This window comes from Equus przewalskii, chromosome 8 (genome assembly GCF_037783145.1).
Source record: "Equus przewalskii isolate Varuska chromosome 8, EquPr2, whole genome shotgun sequence".
Lineage (NCBI taxonomy): Eukaryota > Metazoa > Chordata > Mammalia > Perissodactyla > Equidae > Equus > Equus przewalskii.
The window spans coordinates 11,271,135-11,298,814 of record NC_091838.1 but is presented as its reverse complement, the minus strand read 5'-3'; the positions used below and the strand labels follow the sequence as shown (position 1 = coordinate 11,298,814).

The 27,680-nt window shown below is 35.3% G+C and overlaps 1 protein-coding gene across 3 annotated transcripts in view; it reads left to right on the top strand.

The window, feature by feature from the left end:
• Positions 1 to 26,578, top strand: part of HNF4G (hepatocyte nuclear factor 4 gamma) — a 115,902-nt gene extending 89,324 nt beyond the window's left edge. For 2 of the 3 annotated variants that reach the window (XM_070630417.1, XM_070630418.1), the window contains 9 exons: positions 3,869 to 4,040; positions 7,611 to 7,705; positions 10,924 to 11,030; positions 12,594 to 12,749; positions 15,759 to 15,846; positions 18,636 to 18,788; positions 18,906 to 19,142; positions 20,082 to 20,204; positions 23,962 to 26,578. In XM_070630417.1, coding sequence (XP_070486518.1) covers positions 3,895 to 4,040; positions 7,611 to 7,705; positions 10,924 to 11,030; positions 12,594 to 12,749; positions 15,759 to 15,846; positions 18,636 to 18,788; positions 18,906 to 19,142; positions 20,082 to 20,204; positions 23,962 to 24,083 — 1,227 coding nt within the window. In that variant the 5' untranslated portion in view covers positions 3,869 to 3,894 and the 3' untranslated portion in view covers positions 24,084 to 26,578. Of the gene's footprint in view, positions 1 to 764; positions 968 to 3,868; positions 4,041 to 7,610; positions 7,706 to 10,923; positions 11,031 to 12,593; positions 12,750 to 15,758; positions 15,847 to 18,635; positions 18,789 to 18,905; positions 19,143 to 20,081; positions 20,205 to 23,961 lie in introns of those variants that run through there. The other variant, XM_070630416.1, reaches the window with a different exon arrangement.
• The last annotated feature ends 1,102 nt before the right edge of the window (positions 26,579 to 27,680 follow it).

Sequence of the window (27,680 nt, the reverse complement as noted above, 5' to 3'; positions counted from 1 at the left end):
ATGGGAATGTATAGATCCACACATTAGGAATAATTTTATTTCAGTTTAATGCCTAGAATGTAATAGGCATCAAAAGTCAAAAGAAATGAAACTTTATTCATGTGACCATTATTTATTGAATGCCTACAATATGCTAGTGACAGTACTGGTTCTGCCCTTGGGAAATTTACAAACATTCAAGGAACACAGACTTCTAAATTAATAGTTAAAGAAAATATGTTAAAGGTCATATTAGGATTATGCCCAGGTTGCTACTGGAATATATCATAAATCTCTGTCATATCAAATTACAAATTTGTTTTACCCCAACATAAACAAAGTTAGCTTTATTATACGAGTAAGAAATCTTGAAATTTTTAAGTGCTTATGTTAAAGGTTAAGTGATAACTTATAGTCTTGACTTATCAAATTTACAATAAAGTCCCATCTTTTAGAACATGTGGTGTGTGATTTCAGCCTCTTAAATGGGATAAATCATGTTATAATTACAGGGTAAAACCTGAAAGATTCTCTTTTCTATTTTTAATCCTCTTAATGATATCATTTATCGTCTACTGGAAATCGATTTAGGAAATCACATTAGTCCACTAAGCACTTCAGATAAGGTGATGCCATGAAGCATTCCAAGATTATCACAAGGAATTGCTTTCCAACGCCATAAAAAAAAAAAAAAAAGAAATAAGCAGAATATGGCCTGCGAAAGGAGTTTACAGTTTTACAGCCCCTCCCACTGCAGCACATAAGTCACTCAGTTACAGTTAACTTTGGATTATCACTCAGAGATTGAAAGCCAAGCAGTCATCACACAGTCTGGGCCTGTGGTGCTCTTGTATGTGTGTTTCTAAATCAATGATGAGGGTGTCGGAACCCATCCTGGACATGGACATGGCCAATTACAGCGAAGTTTTGGACCCAACTTATACAACGTTGGAGTTTGAAACCATGCAGATTCTATATAATTCAAATGGTGAGTTCTCTGCTTGTAGAAATAAAGAAAAGTATATAGAATAAGAGAAGTGAAACTGACCTTCCCAGGTGGTAGCTCCGTGTTTTATTGCTGGAGAATTCAGAGCTTGCTTTTTAAGGCCACAAATCTGAGCTTTTTGCACTTCATCACAAAATTTAAATTAATCATGCTATGGCTATTTTATGTTTGAGATAGAAAAAGCCTGGCTATGCGTAATAAAGTAACCTCAGAATTCTGTCATGGGCCAGTTGGGTAGAAAAAGTAGTTTCAGCAGTTATTTATGGTAAATCACAGTAATAAGTAATATTGGCAGGTTGGCTGTAAAGTATATTTTCTATGCAATATTTAAAATGACATATGGAACAAAGTTTCCATAGAACCATGGAGAGTTTACTGGTTCCTTTCATTAATTTGGTTCTCAATTGCTGCTGATGAGACACTGCATTTAAAATTACTATTGAGGTTTCGCATTGAAGACAAATATGAAAAGAAATAAAGGTTTATATTGTAACCTCACTTGAGAAGCTAATGTTTAGCTTCACAAAACTCTTGGTATTTATCTACTGTAACATTTTAACTTTAAATAAGACATGAATTGTTTAGGGTTCATGTCTTTTATATAATACAGTTTACTATTGACTTGGAATTTAGATTCTTTTTCAAGTAAAAAATCTTGTCTAAGATCAGTTACAATTGTTGGAACTCCTAAAACCTAGTAATGATGTATACTTTGGAAAATGTGTGTGTGTTTGTGTGTTCAGGATTGAGAATGTATCTTATACTCGAGATATCCTTAATGTTCTACTATGCTACCAAATGTTGTTGTGTTTACACAACAGTAGCTTATTAGTGGGAAGGTTTTAAAAAAAATTGTCAGAAGATGAATTCTGAAATTTAACAGAGTTAAAATGAACCTGCAATGCGAATCTTAGGAAGTCACTGTTTTGGTTCCTTATGTTTAGATTTGATGAAAGATATTTAATATAGTATTTATCTCAATAGAATGATGATTTTTTTAAAAGATTATAGGTTATGAAGTAGTAGGGGCAGATTTACCATAAAATATTTACTAAAACAACTGATTTTCCAAAGTATTGTCTAACTTGTTTTCTTGTAATAATGTTGTTAATAGCATGTAGGTATGACATACTTGAAGCAGGAGTTGAATTTTTTTCGTATTTCCATATAATCTCCCAGAATATAGTCAATTCTTAAACTCCTAACTGCCATATTTCTAATATCTGTTTTGTTTATATTATCAAAAGAAAAATTCTTAGCTTTAAATTCTATAATGTCACATGATTAACCTTAAACATGTTCTCATTAAGGTTTTCTTTTTAACTTTATGAAATGGTATATGATAATATATCTGTCTACTCAGAAGTATTAGTAAGTAGAATATATGTGTTCTCACAGAACATAATTGGGACATAACAACCTTTGATTTTGTCTTTTGTTATATTGGAGATATAATGAATTTTTATTACATTTATATTCCTATACAATTTTGTGAAAATTAATTTTTTAAGTTATTACCTTATATATTCAATGTCTTTTGAGCACACACAGATTTTTAAAGACGTAGTCAACAATATTAACTCATTTAAGAAATATTTAAGTAAAAATACCTATGTGGATTTTGTAAGCCTCATCTTTCAAAACTATATATTAGATTCCCACTTTATCCCAGGCACAGTTGCAAGCACTGTGAGCAGAGGGGTGAGTAAGACAGATAAATTCTCTGACATCATGAGGTTTATATTCTATGAGCAAAGATGGGTAATAAATGAGTAGACCATGATGTTAGACAATAAAGTAGTTATTTAAAAAAATAAGCAAGGTTCTAGCTTCTACTGGAAGGGTAGATGGGAGGTGATTCTTTTAGATGTGTGTTCAGAGACTATGTCCCAGAAAATCTGAGATTTGAGCAGAAATCAGATAGCCAAGTCAAAGAAATTCTTGAGGAAGAACTTTCCTTCCAGACGGAAAGAACAACAAGTGTCAAGGCTCTGAGATGGGAACAGATTTCAAGGGAAAAAAAGGCAACGTTGCTGGAGAATTGGGAACAGGATGAAAAGTAGTACCAGATAATGGGCTCGGCGAGGTGGGAGGGGACTTTACAGGCCATGGTAAGATGTATTTGTATCAAAGAGCTGGATGCAGAAGGCTGATAGGACGTGAATTTCTTATACCAGGAGCACTTTGGGGGGCTTGGGGTAATAAACAGTTGCGGAAAAAGAATGGAAGTAGAGAAATTAGGAGGCTATTGTAATAATCCCGGGGAAAGATTATGGATTGATGAAAAGTTATGGATTCCATATGTATTTTAAATATGGACTTTACTATTGGATTGGATATGGCTGATGAAGGAAAGAATTCAACGAAGACTCCCAGGTTATTGACCCTAGGCACTGGATGGTGCCATTGACTGACACAGGGAAGACTGAAGGAGGAACAAGCTGTAGGGAAAAAATAAAAGGCTTCTATTTTATACATTAATTTGCAATTCCCATTAAACTTTAAAGTGAAGCTGTTAGATAAGTATTTGGGCATTTCAGACTGATCGTCAAGGGAGACATCAGGGCTGGAGACAAAATTGGAGGATTTTCCATCATACAGATGGTATTTAAAGTCATGGGACTGGAAAAGCCTCCCTAGGGAAAGAGTGTGGTTGAGGACAGCGCTCTAGGGTGTCCCAAAGTTTAATCGTCAGAAATGGGAAAGCGTAGATTGGAACAGAGATTGGCAGAAGCAGCCAGTGGTTAAAAGGGGAGCACTGGTGTGGGGTCTCCAAGAAGCCAAAGAAGGGACAGCTTCCAGCCTGTGAGTAATTACTAGGTCAATCTAAACAAGAAATACTCCGCGTTAGCTTGAGCTCTACTCTTCCTTTTTCTTTAACAGATAGTTCTGCCCCAGAGACAACAAGTATGAATACCGCAGACAACGGTGTCAACTGTCTATGTGCTATATGTGGGGACAGAGCAACTGGAAAGCACTATGGAGCATCCAGCTGTGACGGCTGCAAGGGCTTCTTCAGACGCAGCATACGCAAGAGCCACGTTTACTCCTGCAGGTAGTGGCAATGCTCCTTGTGGGGAAGCTATCGTTAGAGGTGTTTCCAAATGGCAGGGAAGAAGGAAGGGAATAACATTCAGAGCTTTCATATTTCTGAAATTCTAAGACCAAAATTTATAAGCTACGTGAGAGTGAGGACATGTGGGAGTGTGTGTAGTGTGCATTCACCCAGGTGGTTTTTTTTTTTTTTATGAAACATGTTAGACTTATAAAACGTCTATAAAAAAATCCACATCCTTACCACCCAACTTAGACCAATATGCGTAGTTGAAGCCTCTGCTGGACGCCTCCCCATCACTTACTTTTTCTCCCCTCTCTCCCAGAAGTAACTATTGTCTGAAATGTCATGTTTGTCTTTTCCTTAGATTTCTTTATTGTTTTACCACATGTTCATATACCAATGGACATCTTGAAATCTGTATTTAAATGGTTTCACAATGTGTCTATTTTTGTGCACGATGATTTTCTTTTACATCCTGAGCTAAAACGAATTTATAAAAGTACTGATGATTTTGGTAGCTTGTTGATGTTAATGAATGAAATGAAATTTTCCGTCCTAAAATTTTAGATGTATTTCTCGTGCCACAATTTCACCATTGAATTGAATGTTTTGTCTAAAACATATATATTGTGTGTGTCACACATTTCTAGTAAGCTGTTTTTTTAAAAAAATAATATCTAGTCAACATGATAGCACACTATAGGCTTGGGTTTTTCACCTTGAGTGTCCAGAATGACAGTTCTTGAAATGCAGACTACATCTCTGTTCAATGTGGGCTGTTAAATGACTGTAACAGAAAAATACCTGTGTTGGCTCTGTCCCTGAAAGGCATAGTTAGGATTGTTATGGTGCTTTAAGAACACCTTGGACATTTGGGAAGAAGTTAACTTTCTCGTAATATCGTGCCATTTGATTTCTAAGAGTGTGGAAAAAGTTAATATGGAACTCCCCAAATATCTGACTAGCGTTCTCTAGTAAGATTTCTGGGAGAGCTTAAAGCAGGTTAAAAAATTGTAAATCATCCACTTTAAAACCTTCTTGGTAAACAAAATAAAAGAGTGTGTGTCTTGCTTTTATATATGCACATCAAAACTCTAGAGGTAGAAAGTAGATCAAATGGATCTCCTTCGTCAAAAGCATTTTCTGTGATTACATTAAATGTTGAGTGCTTCTAAAAGATCAACAACTCAAATAAATACAAAATAACACGTAAACAATACTTTTTTGAATCATGTGTTCCATTAAAGGTGAAATACATACATATGAAAAATGGCGATCCAAACAACGAAATCCAACAACTTTTAAGCATCAGAGAATAATATCAGCAAAAAGGGCTTTCAAGATTTCTGCCGTTCCTGTACGGGAAGAGTGGGAAAGGAGTGTTCCCATAGCAACTTTTGGAAATTTAAAAAGTATTCCAAAAACATGTACAGTTTCACTCTTCCCATCTTCCCATCATGAATACTGCTGCCAGCTTAGCCTTCTTTATATATTTTGGTATTAAGCAAATACCACGATTCTCCATTTGGAAAATATTATATTGATGCAAGCTTAGGGGAATAAAAGTATTTTAAGCTCAGGTTTTGCAGGTCTTAAGTTTATCCATTTCCTTAGATTTACAAATTTCACTTCCACTCTAACTGTGCCATCACACTGAACTTGGGCTTTCCTTCCCAGTGTGCTTTAAATTGCTGTTTCAATACTTCTCACATTGTGTTTTTTATTATGGCTGTTTGTAAATTTGTGTGTGTACTTACTGTATCTTCCTCGAATGGAGGAGACAGGTAATGTTCCTCTGTTTAATCCCAACACCAGGATCTTGTACACAGTAGGTCCTTAGTATTATGTTTATTCAAGTTTTGTGTTACTTTGATTGTAATCGGGTGTGTTTCCCTGTTGCCTTTGTTGGTAATCTGGTCCCCTGTCCCGAGTTTCCTCAGTCACGCATTCCCAACACTGTTCTTCTCACTCATCTCTCTTCTAGCTAAATTCAGCCATAGTAGGCTTTATAGTCATGTAATTTTAAGTGGCCGCCCCTATTTTTTAGATGAAAAGTAGATCTTTCTTTTATCGATCACAAAATATATTCTTTTATTCTCATCATTAGTAATCAACTACAAATAATCAGAGATATATCAGTACATATGGGTAATTTTTTGCCAAAATTTTGAAGAAATATTATTGTTTACTATATGATTAATATTTGCCCCAAAGTCTTTAAAGTACTTTCACATAACTACCCTTTACAGCAAGTCCTCCCTATTTTACGATTATAAATTAAATGACGTCCCCAAATTCTATCAAGCGTGAATAATGGACCTGGGAATCAAGCTCAGGTCTAATTCCAGAGACTGTACTCTTTTTTTTAAGTGTACAATTCGGTTTTTTGGTATATTCACAGAGTTGTGCAGACATCACTACAATCAATTTAGAACATTTTCTCACCCCATAAAGAAACCCTGTACCCTTTGATCATCACTCCTCATTTCCTACCAACTCCCTCCCCACTAATGTAAGGCAACTACTCATCTACTTTCTGTTGCTATAGATTTGCCTCTTCTGCGCATTTGATAGAAATGAAATTATATGCTATGTGACCTTTTTTGTCTGACTTCTTTAATTTAGACTAGTGTTTTCAAGGTTCGTCCACGTTGTAGCATGTATCAGTACTTCATTCCTGTTTATTGTCAAATAATAATATTCCATTGTGTAGGTATACCACATTTTGTTTATGTGTTTATGAGTTGATGGGCGTGAAAAAGTTTGTCCCCACTTTTTGGCTACTATGAATAGTGTTGCTATGGACATTTGCGTACAAGTGTTTGTACAAACGTCTATTTTCATTTCTCGTGAGTATATACCTAGGAGGGGAATGGCTGAGTCATATGGTAACTCTTGTCTTTCAGAAACTGCCAAACTTTCTTCCTGGACAGATGCACCATTTTGTATTACAACCAACAATGTGTGAGGGTTCCAATTTTTCCACAGCCTCATCAACATTCATTATTGCCTGTTTTTTCTGCTTATAGCCATTCTAGTGGAGATGAAATGGTATCTAATTGGGCAGATTGTGCTCTCAAAGATCTTCTCAGCTGCCTCTTGATATGCAATTTGGCATGCAGAGTAAACTTTAATAGGATGAGAGGTAAAATTAATAGAAGAATATTTAAATAAAGAAAAGCATGGAAGTGCAGAGGAATGAAGTTCTGATATATTCTCCGTCACACCAAAATCATTTGGCAATAAGGAATTAGAATTTACGTGCCAAAGATTTTTAAACTAGGTTTGGCTTTCATGACTCATGATGGAAATGATCATGTATACTGGCCCAAAGTGGTGTATCATTCAGTTTTATTTTATTGTAAAGACTGCATGAGAGCTGAGGCTCATACATCACCATATACATGGTGATCATCACACTGGAAAAGTCGTAATTGTTCTTATACATTCCATCTATTGATCCAAATTTGACCATATTTCTTTAAAATCTATTGTCTGTTTATTTGCTATTTTTTTTGATAAATAACAGTTTTCTGCAAACTAATATATCTTTGTTTGATATTGTAGGTTCAGTCGGCAATGTGTTGTTGACAAAGACAAAAGAAATCAATGTAGATATTGTCGATTAAGAAAGTGTTTCAGAGCAGGAATGAAAAAAGAAGGTAATAATATACAATATAATGACGACGATTAACATCCTTGATGAAAAGTGTTGTACACACATTCTCTTGTAATCACGATAGCCTTTTCACATGAGTTCTGATTTTTCTCAATGAAGAATCTATGGTTCCTTGAGTTTAAGAGTCTACCCCAGGACGCTGACACCAGCTAGGAAGCAATAGAGCCAGTCTTTGTCTGGTGCTGTCTGATTCCAGACACCATTCTCTCACCCGCTGTGTTATCCCTCGCAACAAAGTTATCGTCTAAATAAAATTCCCAGTGTCCTGTTCAAAAGACAAATGGCAAAATTTATTAATAGGTTGAAAGTATAAATGCATTTTGAACACATTTTTTTATTCTGAACAATTTAGTATCTTTGTTTCATAAACATTAACTGAACATTGACTTTTCATGCATTCATTGACATATTTAACAAATATTTATCGAGTACTGCTACTTTCCAAACACTGTTCTGGGTGCTGAGGTCTCAGAAGTGAATGTAATAGACAGAATAATCCCCCTCTCAGGGAGCTTGTATTCTACTCAAGGACAGAAATGATAGACTAGATATTCTAGTTTAGTATGCGGTCAATTCATTTTGAACAGATTAAGTATTCTGCTTATATTATCCTACATTCTAAATATGGTTAATTTAGAAACAAATGTATTGACCACATTGAAACCCTTGGCGGGGAATTGCTGCTACAAGACTGTATCCTTATCAGTTTTGTCACATGCCTATGCCTATCGTAGACAAAGAGATATTTCGCAAGCTATAAAAGAATTAAATTCAATCAAGTCACTATACTGCAGAAATGTAAGATATATCAAACCTATCTTGAATATGGCTAGTTTTTCTTTGTCACTCAATATTTTAAAGAGACAGAAATTCCGTTAGTTTTATTCAGGTTGCTAGTCTCAAAAAAGAAGGCAAAATCCAGACAGAGAAAGACGAACTCTGTATGACTCCACGCATAGGTGGAAGTTAAACATAGAGACAAAGAGAATTGATTGGTGCTTACCAGGGGAAAAGGGGGTGGGGGGAGGGCACAAAGGGTGAAGTGGTGCACCTACAACGTGACTAACAATAATGTGCAACTGAAATTTCACAAGGTTGTAAACTATCATAATCTTAATAAAAAGTTAAAGAAAAAAGAAGGCAAAATAAAGTTTACAAAATTAAAGGAGAAGCACTTTTCTCATTTCAGAATGACTAATCTCTTTCTTTTTTAAATTCTTTCTTTCTTTTTTTTTTTTTTAATGCTTTTTGGTGAGGAAGATTGGCCCTGAGTTAATATCTGTTGCCAATCTTCCTGTTTCTTCCCACCCAAAGCCCCAGTACATGGTTGTATATCCTAGTTGTAGGTCATTTTAGTTCTTCTCTGTGGAATACCACCACAGCACGGCTTGATGAGCAGTGTGTAGGTCCACACCCAGGATCCGAAACCCAGGCTGCCAAAGCAGAGTGTGCGAACTTAACCACTCTGCCACAGGACTGGCCCCCTAAAAATGACTAATTTCTAATGGCATATATGGGATTAATTATGTACTTTGTCAATCATCTTCATGCATTTCTACTTGAATCCTAGCTTTATTCTTACAAAAGCATAAGCAAATCATAATCCCGTATTTCCTTTAAGAGTTTTACAATTTGTGAAATAAAATTGTTTTCAAAAATAGTAGAATTATGTCTTCTACTGTTCATAGAATACTGCATTAATTTTCTCTAAGTAGATTAGGAGAGAACTTTTAGGTTTCAAAATAGATATATTTCTCTTATTTACAATAATAGCATTATATCAAAGTTAGCAAGATGAAAACATATATAAATATGGTTTTATGTGAAAAAGGGTAACAATAAGAAGATTGCAAATGTTCATGGTATCTTTCAGCATTTTTCTAAAGATTGATCATGTAAATGAAATTCATAAAAGCATAGCTTATATTTTAATTTTTTATCTCCACATATGTATTTCCATATGAGTCAGTTTAGGGTGAAAAATCAATCACAATTTCTGTAAAAAAAAAAAAAAGAGAGAGGGAGAGTAAGCTACCAGTAAATATGATTGTAAAATAAAATATTAATGATTCACTTCAACTTAAAGACTACTCACTCTTAAAGGCAAAAACTCCGGTATTTTCTTTTCCAAATTAATGAAGCTGATACTTAATAGTAAGTTTGGGGTAGATAGTAGATTTGAGCATAGAAATTAGTGAACTTCTTTAATAAAAGAATAATTGCAGAAAGAATGCTGATGGTTTAATGTCTTGTCTTTCCGGCAGAGCGGGGTAGAGAATTAACCTAAATAATTTATGGGCTACAGGCCTTGTTTTTGTTCTTTTTGGTTAACAGAAGATAATTTTCCCTCCTAAGTTTTGAAATCCAACTTTGATGTCTGACATATTATTCTTTATATGACAAATATGTGGGTTAATACACCTCCTTTCATCCTTCCTTATATTTAAAAATGCAATTTTCTATAGGGAATTTGGGGTGCCTGTTATTCTTTCTTTCCTGTCTGAAACAAGCAGATCTAGCTGTCTCTTAGATAGAAGGCTTTTATGTCTTACTTAACATCTTTCCACCTTTCCTAAATGCTGATATTCACACCTCAATCTTCTCAGGGGAGACCCCCCACCTACGCAACTTTTGCTTTATTAATGTTTGTAAACTGTCCCGAGGACATTGTTTCATGAGAGAGCACAAGACTGCAATCTTAAGATCACCGTAACACAAATAAATTTACTTTCCATTTTTGCTCGTGTTTTAGAAGAAAAAGAAAATGGAAGTTTCAACATCTATGACTCATATCTTCTGACAGTGAATACACTCTGTGACCTGGTTAATGTCACAGGCGATACTCTTCCTCTAGTTATCTTGTGGTTTTATTAACGTTGAGAAAATGGAAAACTACCCTATTGAAAATACAGCGTGGCTGAACTGGCTGACCCCACACTTTCTAACATGCATGCCATCATAAAGTCCTAAAAGGCAATATTTTATGAGCTTTAGTGACAAGCCTGGCTCTTTCTACTTCTAAAAGTAGTACAGAATCAAAGCTATCGTTAGTCATACTTCTCCCCACACCGCCTGCCCAAAGTCTTTTGGAAATATCCTTTCTCACTTTTTATACTAGGTTTTTTTTTTTTACTTCAAACTGTGTATCTTGACATATATCGAAGAGAACCGACCAATAAATGCTGTGATTTTCTCCCCTAGCTGTGCAAAACGAACGCGATCGAATAAGTACCAGAAGAAGCACATATGATGGCAGCAGCATTCCTTCCATTAACACACTGGCACAAGCAGAAGTTCGGTCTCGCCAGGTACTGCTGCGCAGCAGCATCCAGCCCTGTTGAGAGAAACCAAAAGTCTACTTAGGCATAATGCTAAAATAATCTAAGCTCATTCAAAGGTGCTCGTTACTAAAATAAATTAAGCCTATGCGAATTTAAGAGTTTTGCTTCGAAAATACCGGTTGGACTGTTGACTTCATTTTGACTTTTCCTGGACAAGTTCCTAGTTTTTAAATGGAAAAATGAAATGCACTGCAGCCTGATTGTTAAAAGGAAATTTGTTTACGAGGTTGATTTAAAATACTTAATGAATAGCGCAGTGCTCTGGGGGCACTATCTTGTTTTATTGGTTGAATCTGTAAAATCAGTTACCACAACTTTTGGGTATTTTGGTTGAGACATATCATCAGACTCTCTTCCTTGAAAACGACTTCTGGACTCAAGAACTCACTTTGGTACCTGCTTTGAAGCAAGTATTTAAGGGAAGAGCCAGAATTGAGAAAACCCAGGAGAAAGAGTTTGTTATTTTAAATTTCTAGAATCTGAATATCAGTTCTAAGGTTCAAAAATGTAGGTCATTAGTTTACACATAAAAATAAAGCACTTAAGTATCAAATAAAGAAATCCTTTGAAGACAGTTTATTTCAGTCTTGTCCCTATTAGAAACGTTAATGATATTTTTCTATTATAGAGCAAATTATGAAATAGCTAACGATTAATCCGGTCCCATAATGAGTCAGTGCAACTCCTTTCGTTTTTGATAACACGAGGGTAATATGGTGAGGTTAACATCACCATTATCATGATCATTACTTGAAGATTACTTGATGGTTCTAGAAAGCATTTAGAAAATGGCTTAAAGGAAGCTGTGAGGAAGTACACACGCACCACAGAAAGGCACGCGCACATGTTCCAAAATTAAGTGATTCGAAAGTGATTTTTCGGAAGTGATTTTTTTTGCAGAAAGGCATTTTAACACCTCTTATATTTTTATATAGTTCAAAATTATATGTAGTTTGAAAAATTTATCATTCTGGTTAAGCATTTCAATGTTGCTGAGTCAAAGGTTGGTTTCCCAATTTTATTTTGATGGGCTTCCATTTAACACAGCGACATAAGTACTTCTGGCTTCTCATCCGTATCTTTTCTCCCCATTTTGGTAAACTTTGGTCACTGGAAACATTTTCTTCATAGAGTTCGACAAATTAAAGATGGGCTTTCTGAATGGAAATATCATTTTCTAATTAAAAATAAAAAAGAGCATATTTCATGTGGATACTCCATATTTCGCTGTCTAGTCATTTTGAATTATGAAGCTCCCTGAAAGTTATGGTAACTTATTGTACAAATTTGGCAGTAAAATAAGATACTGCTCCCAGAGCATGGTGCTAGACAGTGAATGTTTTCAGGTTAACTTCTACCGATAGGTATTTTATTTCTCAACTTAAAAATGGTTAGAATGTTTCAAGATACTGTGACAATTATAGTGCCTGCTTCAATGGCATTTACTTATTTCAGTCATAGAGAAAAGAGGAATATTGGTCATGCATGATTTTCAGTGATAAATTAGTATCATGTTCTTCTTAATGCTAGATCTCAATCTCAAGCCCTGGTGTGAGCACTGACATAAATGTTAAGAAAATTGCAAGTATTGGTGATGTCTGTGAATCTATGAAACAGCAGCTGTTAGTCTTGGTGGAATGGGCTAAATATATTCCTGCCTTCTGCGAGTTACCACTGGACGATCAGGTATAGGTTAAAGACATTATCAATGCTTTAAAAAATGTTTTTTGAACTTTGCTAAGTTTTTGTGTTCTCTTAATTATATTTGTAATAGATTGACTATATTTGACAAAGGTTAAGTTATCTAGCTGAGGAAAAAAGATTGGTTTTCTTGTCCATTCACCTTCTTGTTCTGTCGAGAGGCAGGCTGTTTAACTCCTATTTTAGGAGTCTTGCAAATTTATTGATTGGATGAGAGGTGATCAAGACACTGTTCTTCCCTCTTGGAGTACAAAAAGCTCAAGTAATGGGGAAAGGGAGCAAGCAACTGCAGTTGTGAGACAAAGTGTTGGAAAGCTAAATGTCTGAGAGGCAAATGGCACACTGTTGTGTCCTGGTGTTTCCTGAAGGTGCCGTATAAAATTCCTCAGAAATGCTAGACCATTCCTAGACAGAAACCATACAGGTTGTGTTGGTATCTTTGTGCGCACTTCATGCAATTAACGTATAAGATTTTTCCTTTCATTTTGTCAATTTTATTCTCGCATTTATTGTATAAAAATTATAGGTCTGGCAAAAAAGCCTGTAAATCATGCTCTGAAATCTACAGAGAAATAGAGAGAATTCAGATATAATGATCTTTTCCTAAAACATATATTTTCATACTTTGTCATTTGTACAAGACATTTTAATTCATAGTTAAGAACTCTAATTTCCTACTTAGCTTATTAAGATTAGATGATTAGTTTCAGATTTATTTTGGACTCTTGAATCTAAGAAGTATATAATATTTTATAGATGTGAATAACTCCCAAATTTCCAATTCTGCCACATTGAATAATGTCATGATATGTCATATAAACAATGTATATTTTTACACCCTCTGACCATTGCTCTTTGTCATTGACTCACAAAAACAAAGAAACAAAGTGAAAGGTGCATGATTATTTAAAAATCAAAGGACAAAAAATTTACACAGCCAGAAAAAAAGGCGGTCATAGGAAGTTGGAAGTTATCCTTCTAGGAGAGCATTTCACCTGGTAACAATAACAAAAAAATACTGTGAAATCTGAAATCATTCTTAAAATGTTCTGTAACTGCCTTCCTTGTATGAGTCATGGTTATTGACATATCGTAAAGATAGCTTGGCCCAGAAGGTCATTTCAGAGTGAATAATGCTAAATTGCTAAAACCTACTTGTCTCACCCCAAGCCATATAAATAGGGTTATGTTATTTATCACTTTTATTTTTTTATTATCACTCCTCTTTAAAAATTGCTGACTTATGTATGAAGACAATGATTTAAAACTTGGGAAACTGGAATCCAGTAATGTGTCAAAAGTAGTTTTTATTTACTAACACTTTAGTATTAATAATATAACATTAATAGCCATGGATTGGTGAATGTCTATTATGGATAAGGCAGTGGGGAATTAGCTCTCAGTGGCATTATATATTACATTATTTTATTTAATGCTCTCAGGAACTCTGTGGCATAAGTTTTATAATCCCCACTTAACATTTTTTAAAACTGAACCCTAAGTCAGTTAAATTCACTCAGTAAATTCATCAAATATTAATAGCACTACTGTTCAGTTGTAGGAACCGTGAGTATTTGGCAGTAAAAATACAGATTGCATCACTATTCTCATAAAGCTTGCATTCCATTTGGGAGAGACAGACAATAAAAAATATACAGATTATGAGTAAGTTAGCTCTAGGTGGGGATAAGTTCCATAAAATGAAATGGGATGAGTTGCTGGAGAATGACTGGGAGTGGAGTGGTACGAGATACTTTTAATTGAGAATCAGAGAAGATTTATCCTGAGACCAGAATGACAAGGGTCCAGCACGCAAGATCTGAAGAGAAAATATTCTGGGTACTGGAACAGCATGTTCAAAGGGTCTGAGGCAAGCAGGAATAATATGCATCGAGAAAAGTGAGCAAGGGATGCTGCAAGAGGAAACCAGAGATGTGGGTGGGAGGCAAAGCATCGGGCTCTCACCTTTGATGCCATGGTTAAGGAATTTGGATTTTATTCTAAGGACAATAAGAGAGCAGTGAAGAGTTTTCAGCAGAGGAACAATATTAAGTGATTGTTATTTTACAAATATCGTCTTGGAAGCCCTGTCAAGAAGGATTTAGGATGGAGGAACCAGAAAGGAAGCAGGAATACCTAAGAGCCCTCTTTGGAGTATATTATGGGAGGCCGGGTGAAGAATGACAAAGCTTGGGCTGGGGTGGTAGCAATGGAGAAGCAGCACTAGGATTTGTTGTACAATTAGAGAGGAATCAAATGGCCTCTTGTTTTTGACAAGCATTCTGATGATGCTGTCATTTACGAAGATGAGGAAGATTGGAGAAGCATTACTTTGGCGCGTTAAATTTGCAGTGCTTCCTATTCTTCCTAGTGGTGATGGCAGCAGGCAATTGAGTACATGCCTGAAGCTCAGTTGAGAGTTTAGTGCAGAGTTAGAGGATCAATCTAGAAAATGACAGAACCCAGATCCCCCGTCCTCTTTTCACTATATCACAAGTCCTTGCTTTGCTTTTTTTAATTCAGCTTATTATGTGTAAGAGATCGTATTTCACATATATTTTCTCATTTAGTCCTCATGACTACACTTTGAGATTTTTATGACTATCTCCAATTGATCGATGAAAACAACTGAGTCCCAAACCTACTGTTTGACTGACTCCAGGTTAAACAGGTAGTAAGTTGCCAAACCAGAATTTGAACTCTGGTTTGTTGGATTCTATTTCACTCCCAAACACTTAACTGTTTCGCTTTTCTTTGCTGCCGTTGTATTGACTTGTTAGTTTGGAAAACTTTTGCAAGTAAAATTCTGTTGACATGCCAAAATGGAAAAAGGGAAGACTTAATGGTGGTAAGAATCTATGAGTATTATAGATTGTTAAAACAGAAAAGAAACATCCCAGGCTTAAAGAACGCTAAGTTAATCAGACTCATATTATACCATCTTTTAATCATTACATTTTATAATTATTGTTCAACTTGGAATTTCTCATTAAGGTGGCACTGTTGAGAGCACACGCAGGGGAGCATTTACTCCTTGGAGCTACAAAGAGATCCATGATGTATAAAGATATTTTGCTTTTGGGTAAGTTTTTAAATTTTTTTAATTTAAGAAGAAATTACGCATGCTTCAGCCTTTCGCAGGATCTGTCCTGTATGTGCTAGGCATTCACCGACACTGTCAAATGGTGCTGTCACTTCACAAATTGGATTTAATTGATATATCCTCACTCAGGTCCTATGTTTCCTTGACTTGATTACAGGGAAGCTCAGAGTGCATTGCGATGTTCACGATGCATTAAGATTTAAAAATAAGAATTGGAGGAAGGTGGTCAAAAGGTACAAACTTCCAGGGGCCAGCCCCGGTGGTGTAGTGGTTAAGTTCGCATGGTCTGCTCCAGCGGCTGGGGGTTCACAGGTTTGGATCCTGGGCACGGACCAAGCACGACTCGTCAAGCCATGCTGTGGGAGCATCCCACATAAAATAGAGGAAGACTGGCACAGGCGTTAGTTCAGTGACAATCTTCCTCAAGCAAAAAGAGGAAGATTGGCAACAGATGTTTAGCTCAGGGCCAATCTTCCTTACAAAAAAAATGGTACATACTTCCAGTTACAAGATAAATAGGTACTAGAGATGTAATGTACAACATGATGACTATAGTTGACACTGCTGTGTGATACACAGGAAACTTGTTAAGAGAGTAGATCCTAAGAGTTCTCATCACAAGCAGAAAATTTTTTTTTCTTTTCTTTATCACATCTATATGAGATGATGTATGTTAACTAAACCTATTAGGGTAATCATTTCATAATATACTTAAATGAAACCATCGTGCTGTACACTTTAAACTTATACAGTGATACTTGTCAATTATTTCTCAAGAAAACTGGAAAAAAAATTTAAATAAAAGAGATGTTGCTCGAGAAGCATAATATTTAGATATATTTAAATCATATCAGGACAAAGAATTAGTTATTTGTGTGACCATATTATGGAGTCCCAGTGTTGTTTCACACTCTCTCAGTGTCTACTTAATAATCGTAATATATATATTATTTTATACACTTTTAGGGGATGCGTCCATCTCCTGTGATGTCATTGCCCATGATATCCTACAAAATCCTCTTAAAAAAAAATATAGTGACAACGTCTTAAAATTCTGATAGTTAAACAGCAGTGTGGGAAGAGGCAAAAGTAGGTTGGCAGGTGGAACAGAAGGTGGGGAGAGAGATAAGACACAGAGGAAAAGCTTCTGTCTTTGTTGTGTAATTGCTCCAATCCCCCCATTTTACTTAACTTATAAAATTAGGTTCCTGTTCAGAGAGTTGAACCTTCTAATGCTTATTAGCTCCACCTCTCTCTGGCTGCATGAAATGGTAACCAGATTGTTTATTCTATTTTTGTGATAGATATTTTATCCCCAAATATAAATAAATTGAACATAATATGGCAATAGCTAATATGTATTGTGGACTTACGATGTCAGATACATTGCTTTAAGAGCATTACATGTATATACACACTGCCTCATTTAATCCTCACAATAACCTTAAGGAATAGTTACTATTATTTTCTGCCCACTTTACAGATGAGGAAATGGAGGCAGGGAACGTTTACCCAAGGTTACAAAGCTAGTAAAGGGGGGAGCCAGGATTCTAAGCCATAATTTGTCACTGTGGAGACGTTGCTCTTAGATTCTATTAAACGCTCTGTGGCATTTATAAGACCCCTATAATACTGTTCTCATTATAGATCTGAATACAGTATACTTAAAAAACAAGATGCTTTTACTACGTAATTCTAAATTGTCTACCCTGAACAATTAGGTAAACTGAGTTTCCATAAGAGCAAGGCTACATTTGAGTACTTTCGCACATGTTGTTCCACTGAAGATTATCTTTGCCTGTGGTGAAAGAATTTGGAATATTCTACTTTTTAAAAAAACCAGGAAATAACAATCTAGCTGTTATTTGAAGAGCTATAAAAAGCTTCTAGGAGCCAGCCTGAGGCCGAGTGGTCAAGTTCACGCACCCTGTTTCAGTGGCCCATGGTTTCGCCGGTTGGGATCCTGGGTGTAGACATGACATCGCTCATCAGGCCACCCACGCTGAGGCGGTGTCCCACATGCCACAACTAGAAGGACCCACAACTAACGTATGCAACTGTGTACTGGGGGGCTTTGGGGAGACGAAAAAGAAGAAAAAAAAATGAAGATTGGCAACACATATTAGCTCAGGGCCAATCTTAAAAAAAAAGAAAGAAAAAGTAACTTTCCCTAAAAACAAAGCTTCTAATTTTCTAATATTTTAGAAGCTATAATATATATTCATCATATGATGGCCAAAGATTTTCTAAGTCAAAGCAGTCTTTAGGGGTTCGGTGGTCCCGTCTCTATCCAATATTGAAACTCCCTTGAATTCATCTACTTAGGCTTGTCAAAATTGTGTCCCAATAGTTATGACATCTACATACACCTAGACACGAAAGGAGTGCTATTTTGAATCCACTAAAAGCAAGAAAGTTTCTTTAGGTTTTGTATTATGCTCATTAATGAGTGAGACACTAATAAATAACTGACATAGTGGAAAGCTAATCATTATATTTTATTTCTCCCTTGTCAATTATTAGCTTGTTATTAGTCTGTGCTTTCGTGTGTTATCACTAGTGTCTGAGGCTGTTAAAATACATGTGATCATATTATCAATGTTTTTGCTCCTTTAAGTGTTCTCGAGTTTTTCTAACATAACTAACCTAACATACTAAAGGAGGGAGTGTTGTTACTATTCCCTCAGGGGAAGGCTATTTAAAGCATTGATTCGCAAATTTTAAATAATATCTGACAAATTTTTTTGAGGTGTAATTTTTTCCCCTAGGAAACAACTACGTTATTCACCGCAACGGCTGTGAAGCCGAGATCAGCCGCGTGGCCAATCGGGTTCTAGACGAGCTGGTCCGACCATTTCAAGAAATTCAGATTGATGACAATGAATATGCTTGTTTGAAGGCAATTGTGTTTTTTGATCCAGGTTTGTTTTCCAAGTTCCATTAAGAAATAATCATAGTGACCTTTTAGTATCAGACTGTTTACTCTCACACTCTAGTAAGATTCAGCCTTTAGATTCCGCCTTTTATTCCTTTATTAGACGCAAAAGGGCTAAGCGATCCGGTCAAGATTAAGAACATGCGGTTCCAAGTGCAGCTCAGTCTGGAGGACTATATCAACGACCGGCAGTACGACTCCCGGGGGCGGTTTGGAGAGCTGCTTCTGCTCCTGCCCACGCTGCAGAGCATCACCTGGCAGATGATTGAGCAAATACAATTCGTGAAACTTTTTGGGATGGTTAAAATTGACAACCTACTTCAGGAAATGTTACTGGGTGGTGAGTACATTTGAGAATGTCTGTTTTATTTATTAGCATCACGCTATGTACTTTAGGATAAGTTTGACCTATTTATTTTTTGTCCATGAGATGATGAACTCAATTTTTTCCATTTACAAAGTCTGCAAAACCCATTGGATGGGGACAAAAATACTTGAACATAGTTGTATCCCCATTCTTGCTAGCCTCCACGATTTAGGATCCACAAAGTCCCTCTTACCTCAATTTTCAGATCCTTCAAATATGGTAAATAGAAATATATTTCCTATTTTCAGTACTCCTTGAAGTATATTATATTTTTCTATGCCTTACTGCCTTTAAAAGCTCAAGGATATCATAATTGCAGCATAATCTAAAAATATATATAGAAAATATCTCCAAAATGAACACTTCACTTCTGAAATAATTAATTGACCCAACACAATGAGAAGGGAAAAATAAAATTCCATTACTGCAATAACTGTCAGGAATAAGTTAAGAAAGCATTTATTTTATGTTCTGATCTAGATTAAATTTCCTTATAAAAGCTCTTTATTTTAGTTTTAGTTTTATGCTGCTTAATGTGTTCCTAATGATATCTTTCTGAAATAAAAGTTGTTTATGCTATTAGGGTGATCCTGAATACTATAAACTTGAGGTAAGCGATTCTTGGAATTGCCTTAACAACAGGCAGCAAACCTAATGATTCCAGGAAACGGCACACAAGGTCCATTATTAATATACAACATAATATGATACAACATTAATCTAGCCAAGGTACAGTGAAAGCTGACATTGTCCTTAATATGGCAGTGGTTCTATTAATTTATTTTTGAGTTCCCAAAAAGCACTTTGCAAAAATAGCAATATTCAAGCTGTCAATCAAAACGTTTGTTCCAAGGTAAACTTGCCGTTCCTAATTAAATATCACTAACGCAAGCATCTTTTTACCTTCTGTAGGTGCTTCCAATGAAGCTAGCCATCTCCATCACCCAATGCATCCACATTTGTCTCAAGATCCATTAACTGGACAAACTATCCTTTTAGGTCCCATGTCAACACTGGTTCACACAGACCAGATCTGTAAGTATCTGGGCTAATTTTCAACCTTAATAGGTCTTAAACTTAATTACTGGAGAAAAATTGGAATTTGAAGAAAGAATCTATTGTACCCAGAAACTGCAAAAATTGGGTACAATTTCTTCTCCAGGACTCAACTGGGGGTTACTGTGATATTCAGTAAGTCACTTATTCTTCTTAGGCATGAATCTGCTCCCTAAAATGAAGATATGAGTACCTAAATCTTTCTACTTCATAGGTTTGGGAGCACAAAAGAGTGTACAGGCAGTCCTAGCTTTGCCTGATAATACAGGACCATAAAGGCCTGCATTTGCAAACTGGAAGCATGCAAAGAAATCTTCATAATCAATGGGAAAACTATGGTTGCTAGTGACCTTTAAAAATGCATGCCATATAATGTATGTCAGTTATACCTCAATAAAAAATAAGCAAACAAAACAAACAAAAATGTTTGTCAAAACATTAAGAACTCAATTATAGGTTATAAATGTATAGGTAAATTGAAAAAAATAATAATCCTGGTGTTTATCTGGTGCACTATAATTTAAAACATCTGATACACTGAGAATTAATGTGGCTTCTCCGTAGAAATAATTCAGAAGAATAGCCTGAACAGTGCTTGCCACCTTCTCCTCCTATAACTTACAAGAGGAAATGAGCATCTTTTCTTTGCCTTGATCAATTTACTCTTTTGGAAGTTTGTATTGGCTGCCAACATTTTATCCTTTGCACTTGCAATGTCCTGAAATCTCTCAGAGAATCCACTTAATGTGAAGTTTTTTGCCGGTTTCGCTTCCTCTGGGCTGTCTTTGTCCTTTCAACACAGCCAGTTTCCTCATTTATGTTGACAAGTATTCCTTCAGTAAGTTCCTGACTGCGTATTTAGAGACTCAAACAGCAGTAGTGTCAACATTCCTGTGGTCAGGTATTTCTTCTATAACTCCATTTGCCTTCAATTTGAATTTTCTTCCAGCATTATCACTTTTTGTTTCTCTATTGCACTTTAATCATTTTTAGCCAGTTCTCTTTCAATTGTCCATTTTTGCAAAATGTCACTTGGATTTATCACTGGGAGACAAGGAGACAACGCAGCTACACACTTGGTTGTCAGTGCGTGAATTGAATAAAATAATCCAGTGCCCAATCACGGAACAGACCAAAAGATGTGCTGTAACTGGCCACTGATCACAATACACATCTGTTATTTGGGTAATTATTTGCACACCGAAGAGTCAACAGTGAAGTTGGTATTTATGCAGTTACTCACACTTAATCGTGAGTTACCATGTTAACTGAAATTTGAACCATACTTTTGCAGGACTGGTGCTGTGTAGCTGTGATAACTGAAATTCATGCATATCAGAAATGTGCAGAGTGAGGGCTACTTGGAAATGCTCTTTGGGACTAAAATGATTATACAAATTCTAGGGGTTGATAGTAGCTAAGTTAATCTGAAATGATTACAGATTTAACCCGAATTCTATTTTTAGAAGCTATCCTGGAGATAAAAATCTCTATTTGACAAAATATCTAGAATCAATTGCTTCTGTATTTATACTAATTTATCCCAGATTTATCTTTGAGCGATAGCCTCTGAACACTAAACCAGCTACCTCTCTGAGATGCCTAGAGTTATTGTGATGAAATTATTATGCACACCTGTATAACTTACTGAATTTACAATTGCCCTTAAGAACCAGTTACAGTGTTGTTTTACCCAAATGTTCAATGTAATGTAACAATTTAGTGAGTACTACCTGACTGCCACATACCTAGCGGTATGGAAAGTAGAGGTCACAGAAATGTACACTCTCATGGCTGTCCTTTAGATGCATGCATTGGTAGGCCTAGGTGTAAGTTGTGTCTGAAACACAAATTTCTTTGAGTATATGACAAAGGCAGAAACGAAATTGTTAGAAAAAATATAAATTATGGAAATAGTATGTCACGTTTAATCTGTGGGTCCCAACGTGCTTAGAAGACATTAATTGGGGCCATCCTTGCAAAGCAGATGTTGCCGTTTTCAGTGAATAGATAGTCAAGAGCAGAAAGAGGCAAGCCCAGTATCATACCAGAAGACTATGGAGTTGTGCCTCTCAGGGATTAGTTATTCATAAACTCGGGAGATAAAGTACGTTAACAACACATTAAGCATTATAGGCATCAACTGGCGAGAAAGTTTAACAATTCTGCTGGCGGTTGAATGCTTCACTTTTTAATTGCTGGTTTTCTAGTATTTTAAAGTGTATTTGCTGACTCTAATCTTTAGAATCATACCACACTTTTCATTTTTATTATTCCTCTTTCAGCATAATATTTATGAGAATTATTTGCAAAGGAAAACTTTGCTCTGCTTGTGTCATTTGGAACAGCTTATATTTTTCCGAAAGCAAAACATAAAACACATACGCACCCCAAAATTTAAGTTTATGCATATTTTCTTGGTCTTGTAGAACACGGCAGTTTCAGATCCATCCTAAATATCCACAAAATAATTTTTTAAAGCAAATTTGTTTATTCTTTTGCCAATTAAATTTAAGTAACAATATTGTTTCTAAGTAGTTGCTAATTCATACTTAATAGTGGAAAGTTAGTTTATTAAAGAAAACCAGGCAAAAAGGGACTGTTCTCATTTTTGTATGAATTTTTTTTTGTAAAGAATTTTTCTAGAAATCTTTTTTTCTAGTATTTTAAAAATCTGTTTCAGGAAAAAAATTCTATAAAGTTTGCAATGCCTCAGTCTGATCACCAAATGTTTTCTATTTGTTCTGTTAAATATATGGTATAATAATAAATATGACTACTAAAATCTTTCAAGTTTTTTAAAATTATAGAATAGCTCCTAGATAATTTTATAGTATGGGGAAAGTTTGAAATAGGAGGAAATACTATTCTAGACAATACAGTCTTGAAACTGTAGCTTTTGTTTTTTTCAGTTACTCAGGCTTGCCTGTTGCATTGATCAGGAAGGGCCAGACAAGCTCAACTGTAATAGAATAATTTTGAAGCCACAAAGCCAGTATTTTTCAGATGCTTTTAACTACGATATAGATTTCAAAGCACTTGAAAATTATCTTACCTTAATTTTTATGTCCGTCTGATATGTTTGAGTTAGTGGAATCCAAACCAAATTTATGTTATGTGCATTTTTGATTGCAAAATTTGTAACATTTGTTTTCTAAGATTTGGGAAAAACTAGCATTCTGTCAATTCTTTTCATTAACTTTTTTCTGCTGGGTGTATGAGACAATCAAATCTTCATAAAAGCTATTAGCAAAGACAGAAAACACCTTAAAAGGACTCTTAAGATTTTTTTTCTTTTTTTTCTGCTTTTTCTCCCCAAATCCCCCGAGTACATAGTTGTATATTTTAGCTGTGGGTCCTTCTAGTTGTGGCATGTGGGATGCCACCTCAGCGTGGCCTGATAAGCGGTGCCATGTCTGCGCCTGGGATCCGAACCTGCAAAACCCTTTGCCGCCAAAGCAGAGCACTCGAACTGAACCACTCGGCCGTGGGCCGGCCCCCTGACTCTTAAGACTTTTAAGCATGATCAATCCAGTTTAAATCTATTTGAAGAGGTTGGGTGGGAGTGCATCTCCAGTAGTAGGTCAATGAGCTGATAATGTTTTATATAAATCGACTTTATATATGATCTTTCAGAAACATACTGCAAATAGTGCGTAACAGTGTCATGCAGGACTTAATGGGATGGGCCAAGGTGACTGTCACCATCACATACAATTCTCTGATTCTTTTTTAGCAACTCCTGAAACCCCACTCCCTTCCCCACCACAAGGCTCTGGACAAGAACCGTACAAAATAGCTGCAAACCAAGCTTCAGTCATTTCACACCAGCCTCTCTCCAAACAAAAGCAATTGTGAGAATACGTTTACTTCTGAACGGCACTGCGTACATGTGAAATGTTGTTGATCTTGAAATATCTCAGGATAGTACTTTTGGCAGACTCCTAGCCAAGGCCTCTTCATGGTGCTGTTTTAAGATGGTATCCTATTTTCTTGTTTATATGCTCATTTTGTTTGTTGTTGCCAGGGTTTAAAACCTTTAGATGCAACCAATGTATACCTGAATTTCGATATGTTTATATAGTATATTTTTTCCCCGCTTCCCTTGCACTATTCCTGAAGCCTCTGAATCTTATGTACTACTTTCACTTGTTGTCTTAATGTTAATTTAAATCTGTAAATAATTGCTTTATCATGATGTGATGCAGAACTGTGTCCTTTTTGTCTGAGAATAGATCAGAAATCCCAGATTAGTATAAAATGAACCAAGCTTTTTATAAATTTTAAACTTGCAAATTAGAAAAATAAGGCAATAGCTGTGGAATAGGCTGTATTTCTTGAAGTAGAATTACTCATGGATATCTTTTTCCAAAAAGCATCTCTTTGGCGCACAGTAACATATGCCCATCTTAAGTTTAGAAAATTATAAATAGCCATTCCAAGGATGACTGACAATTCCTTGAAATCTGCCTGTATCTGAAGATGTATGTTAAGATAAAATATGTTAGTTTTACCAGTTAGGATACAGGCTAAACTCTAAAAAAGAAACCTTTAAACAGTAGCTTAACCAAGAGAGAATTTATTTCTCTCTCCTGAAACAATCTAGAAGTAGTCATCCTTTGACTAGAACTTGGCACATGCCCACATCTAGTTCCCAGGGAGGCTGGGAGAGTAGTCTTTAGGTGGAAAGCTTTGTGCCAACTAAAACCGTATACCTCTGGGAGACTAATGTTGGGAGACAAATTAGCCGTCTGTCACACACATGTTGCTCATTTAATCCTCACAACAACCCTGGAAGAAAGGTATTAATATCTTTCTTTTATAAATAAAGAAAGCTTTAGCTTAGAGGGTCTACGTAATGTAACCAAAGTTTTAAAGAGTGGGAGAGCCACGTTTATGTCCAGGTCTGGTTGAGTTTAATGAGAATAAATCTTTGGTATGGAATGGAAAATGTGAGCTTCTTACTGTGGTTTTTAAATATATGTAATGGAGTGATGATTGAATATTATCCATCCTATTACCTATAACATATTTATATGTAAGCAAAGAGTGTAAATTTGCTGGAGCATGAATAAGAAACCACTTTTGTACTTTTAATGTCTTCCCCTAAAAAACTCTTTAAACAAACCAAAGGAAATAAAAGATATACCAGATAGGTTATGATGAAAACAAAAACAAATTTAAATCACTGACTTGGCAGATTTTCAAAAATCCAGTGGACTGAGGAGGATAGTTCATTGGACCCCTAGACTATTTGATGTCATCTAAAGCTGGAGCTTATTTTAAAACAATTAATGATGGGCCACCTCAAGAAACAGTCATATATCTCTGTCTTTTTGTCTCTCTGTCTCTCTTGCTCTCTCTTTCTCTCTCACACACACACACTCTTTATTTGCTGAAGCAGGAAAAAAGTGGATGAGTAATTATTAACAATATAAAAAAGAGTGTCCCAAGCTGTAAGAGACTGAATTAGAATGATTTTTACAGAACCTTTCAAAATTTCTAAGACTGTGATTTCGTTACCCCCACTTACCCTAAAAATAAAATGGTTCTGGGTCTGGGCCCCTTGGCCAAGTGGTTAAAGTTCCACCCACTCCACTTTCGTGGCCCAGGTTTTCGGGTTCAGATCCTGGGTGTGGACATACTCTACTTACTAGTCATGCTGTGGAGGGGTCCCATATACAAAATAGAGGAAGACTGGCATAGATGTTAGCTCAGGGCTAATCTTCAGCAAAAAAAAAAAAAAAAAAAAAAGGTTCTGTTAATGTTAACTTATTAACTCTTAAAGTGGAAGAATGAATTATTTAGAAGCTGTCATTGACAATAGAATCAATAAAACTCCTTCAAGAGCTGGTACCAGGAAACTGTAAAATGTATCTTTCAGAGAGAGAGTGAGACGAAAGTTTGTTTCATTCTTATTTTTTGAAAATTTACTCTAGTTCTATATTTCTTTAGGAATGCTTTTGATTTATATAAATACAAATATCTTTTGTAGGTTTCTGTTCAATTTTTGTGTTGTTCTTTTAGAAGATATTAAAAAGAACCTTTAAAATATAAAACATATAATTCGTTTTTAGTGAACCCTCTAACTTATCTGCGCATATTTACCAAAAAGCTGTGTTTTAGAAATTATTGCTAATGATTTTGTTTTAATAACTATGGCAGGGAATTTGTAATATAATATTTTTGTATACTTAACTGCCAAAAGTGCTGGACAAAGAGGAACTGAAGTTTTCAGCATATTTTCAAAATATTGATAAGGAAAGTTATTGCTTTTATATAGCACAAAACTTTTTTCAGGTAATAAAAATGAATAATTTATTGTGAAATAATGATTCATTTTATAAATGTAAGATTATTTTTATAAATTTCATTGTTGAAAATCAAAACTTACTAGATTTTTTTAAATGTTAAATTATAGTGAGATTAAAATATTTCTAAACTGTGATACCATGTTGTTTCACTGAACTTTCTAAATAAAAATTGAGGAAAAAAATTGAAGTGGAGTGCTTCATTATTGTTTGAAAAGATTTCATGATTTTAGAGAAACCGAAAATATCTTTTATATGGTCATTTAGTTAAATTTACATAGAGTTCAGTAATACTGGTCTTTAGAGGACAGAGCAAAATTAATAAACGCATCTCTGAATAATCATAGAGTTGGAGACTGAAGGGAGAATCCTCACATTTGCCCTGTAATTATGTGGTTTTACTTGAAAGTTTTGTCACAGGAATGAAAACATATGACCTACGCTGGCTCAAACATTGTACACATTTACGTTGGCATATAAATTTTTAACCTAGATGTTTTAATTGCTGGTATCCTCCATTGATATTTAAAACGTCTTTGTAAACTTTCTTAAATTATGAAGACCAGTAAATTTTTTTTATTGAATTCTACTGTTTTATTTTATTTTGACTCTTATCAAGGTACTGTGTGTACATTGTCTAAAAATACACATTACTCTTCAGGTTTATGGAGAAAACTGGCAGTCGTCTATCCGCCACGCCCTTCACCCCCACATTCTGCTCTTCAGTAACAAAGCTCAAATATTGCAGCTTTTTTATCAGGTATTTTTCTCCATAGTAGGAAAGCATATGTTTATATCACATTTTTTCAATTTTTTTGTTTTAGACCTTATCTGCGTACAAACATTCAACCCCCACCATATCTCCCAATTTCTTAATAAGTCAGTATTTTAACTTAGTGGTTACTATTTAGATAACTGCAAACCATCTTTTAAAATATAAAACAGGTAATTTTTATGTCTCTCTGGAGAGTAGAAGAAATATACCCTAATTTTTTAGAGAGAGTGAAATGAGAAAGAATAGTCCTTGTTTCAGGTCACATGAGGAATGTGACTTAGCATAAAAAAACACATTGAATATCTCAATAATAAAGTTTATCATAACGGCATGCTTGAGTGCAATTTGACATTCATTTCAACTTGACTA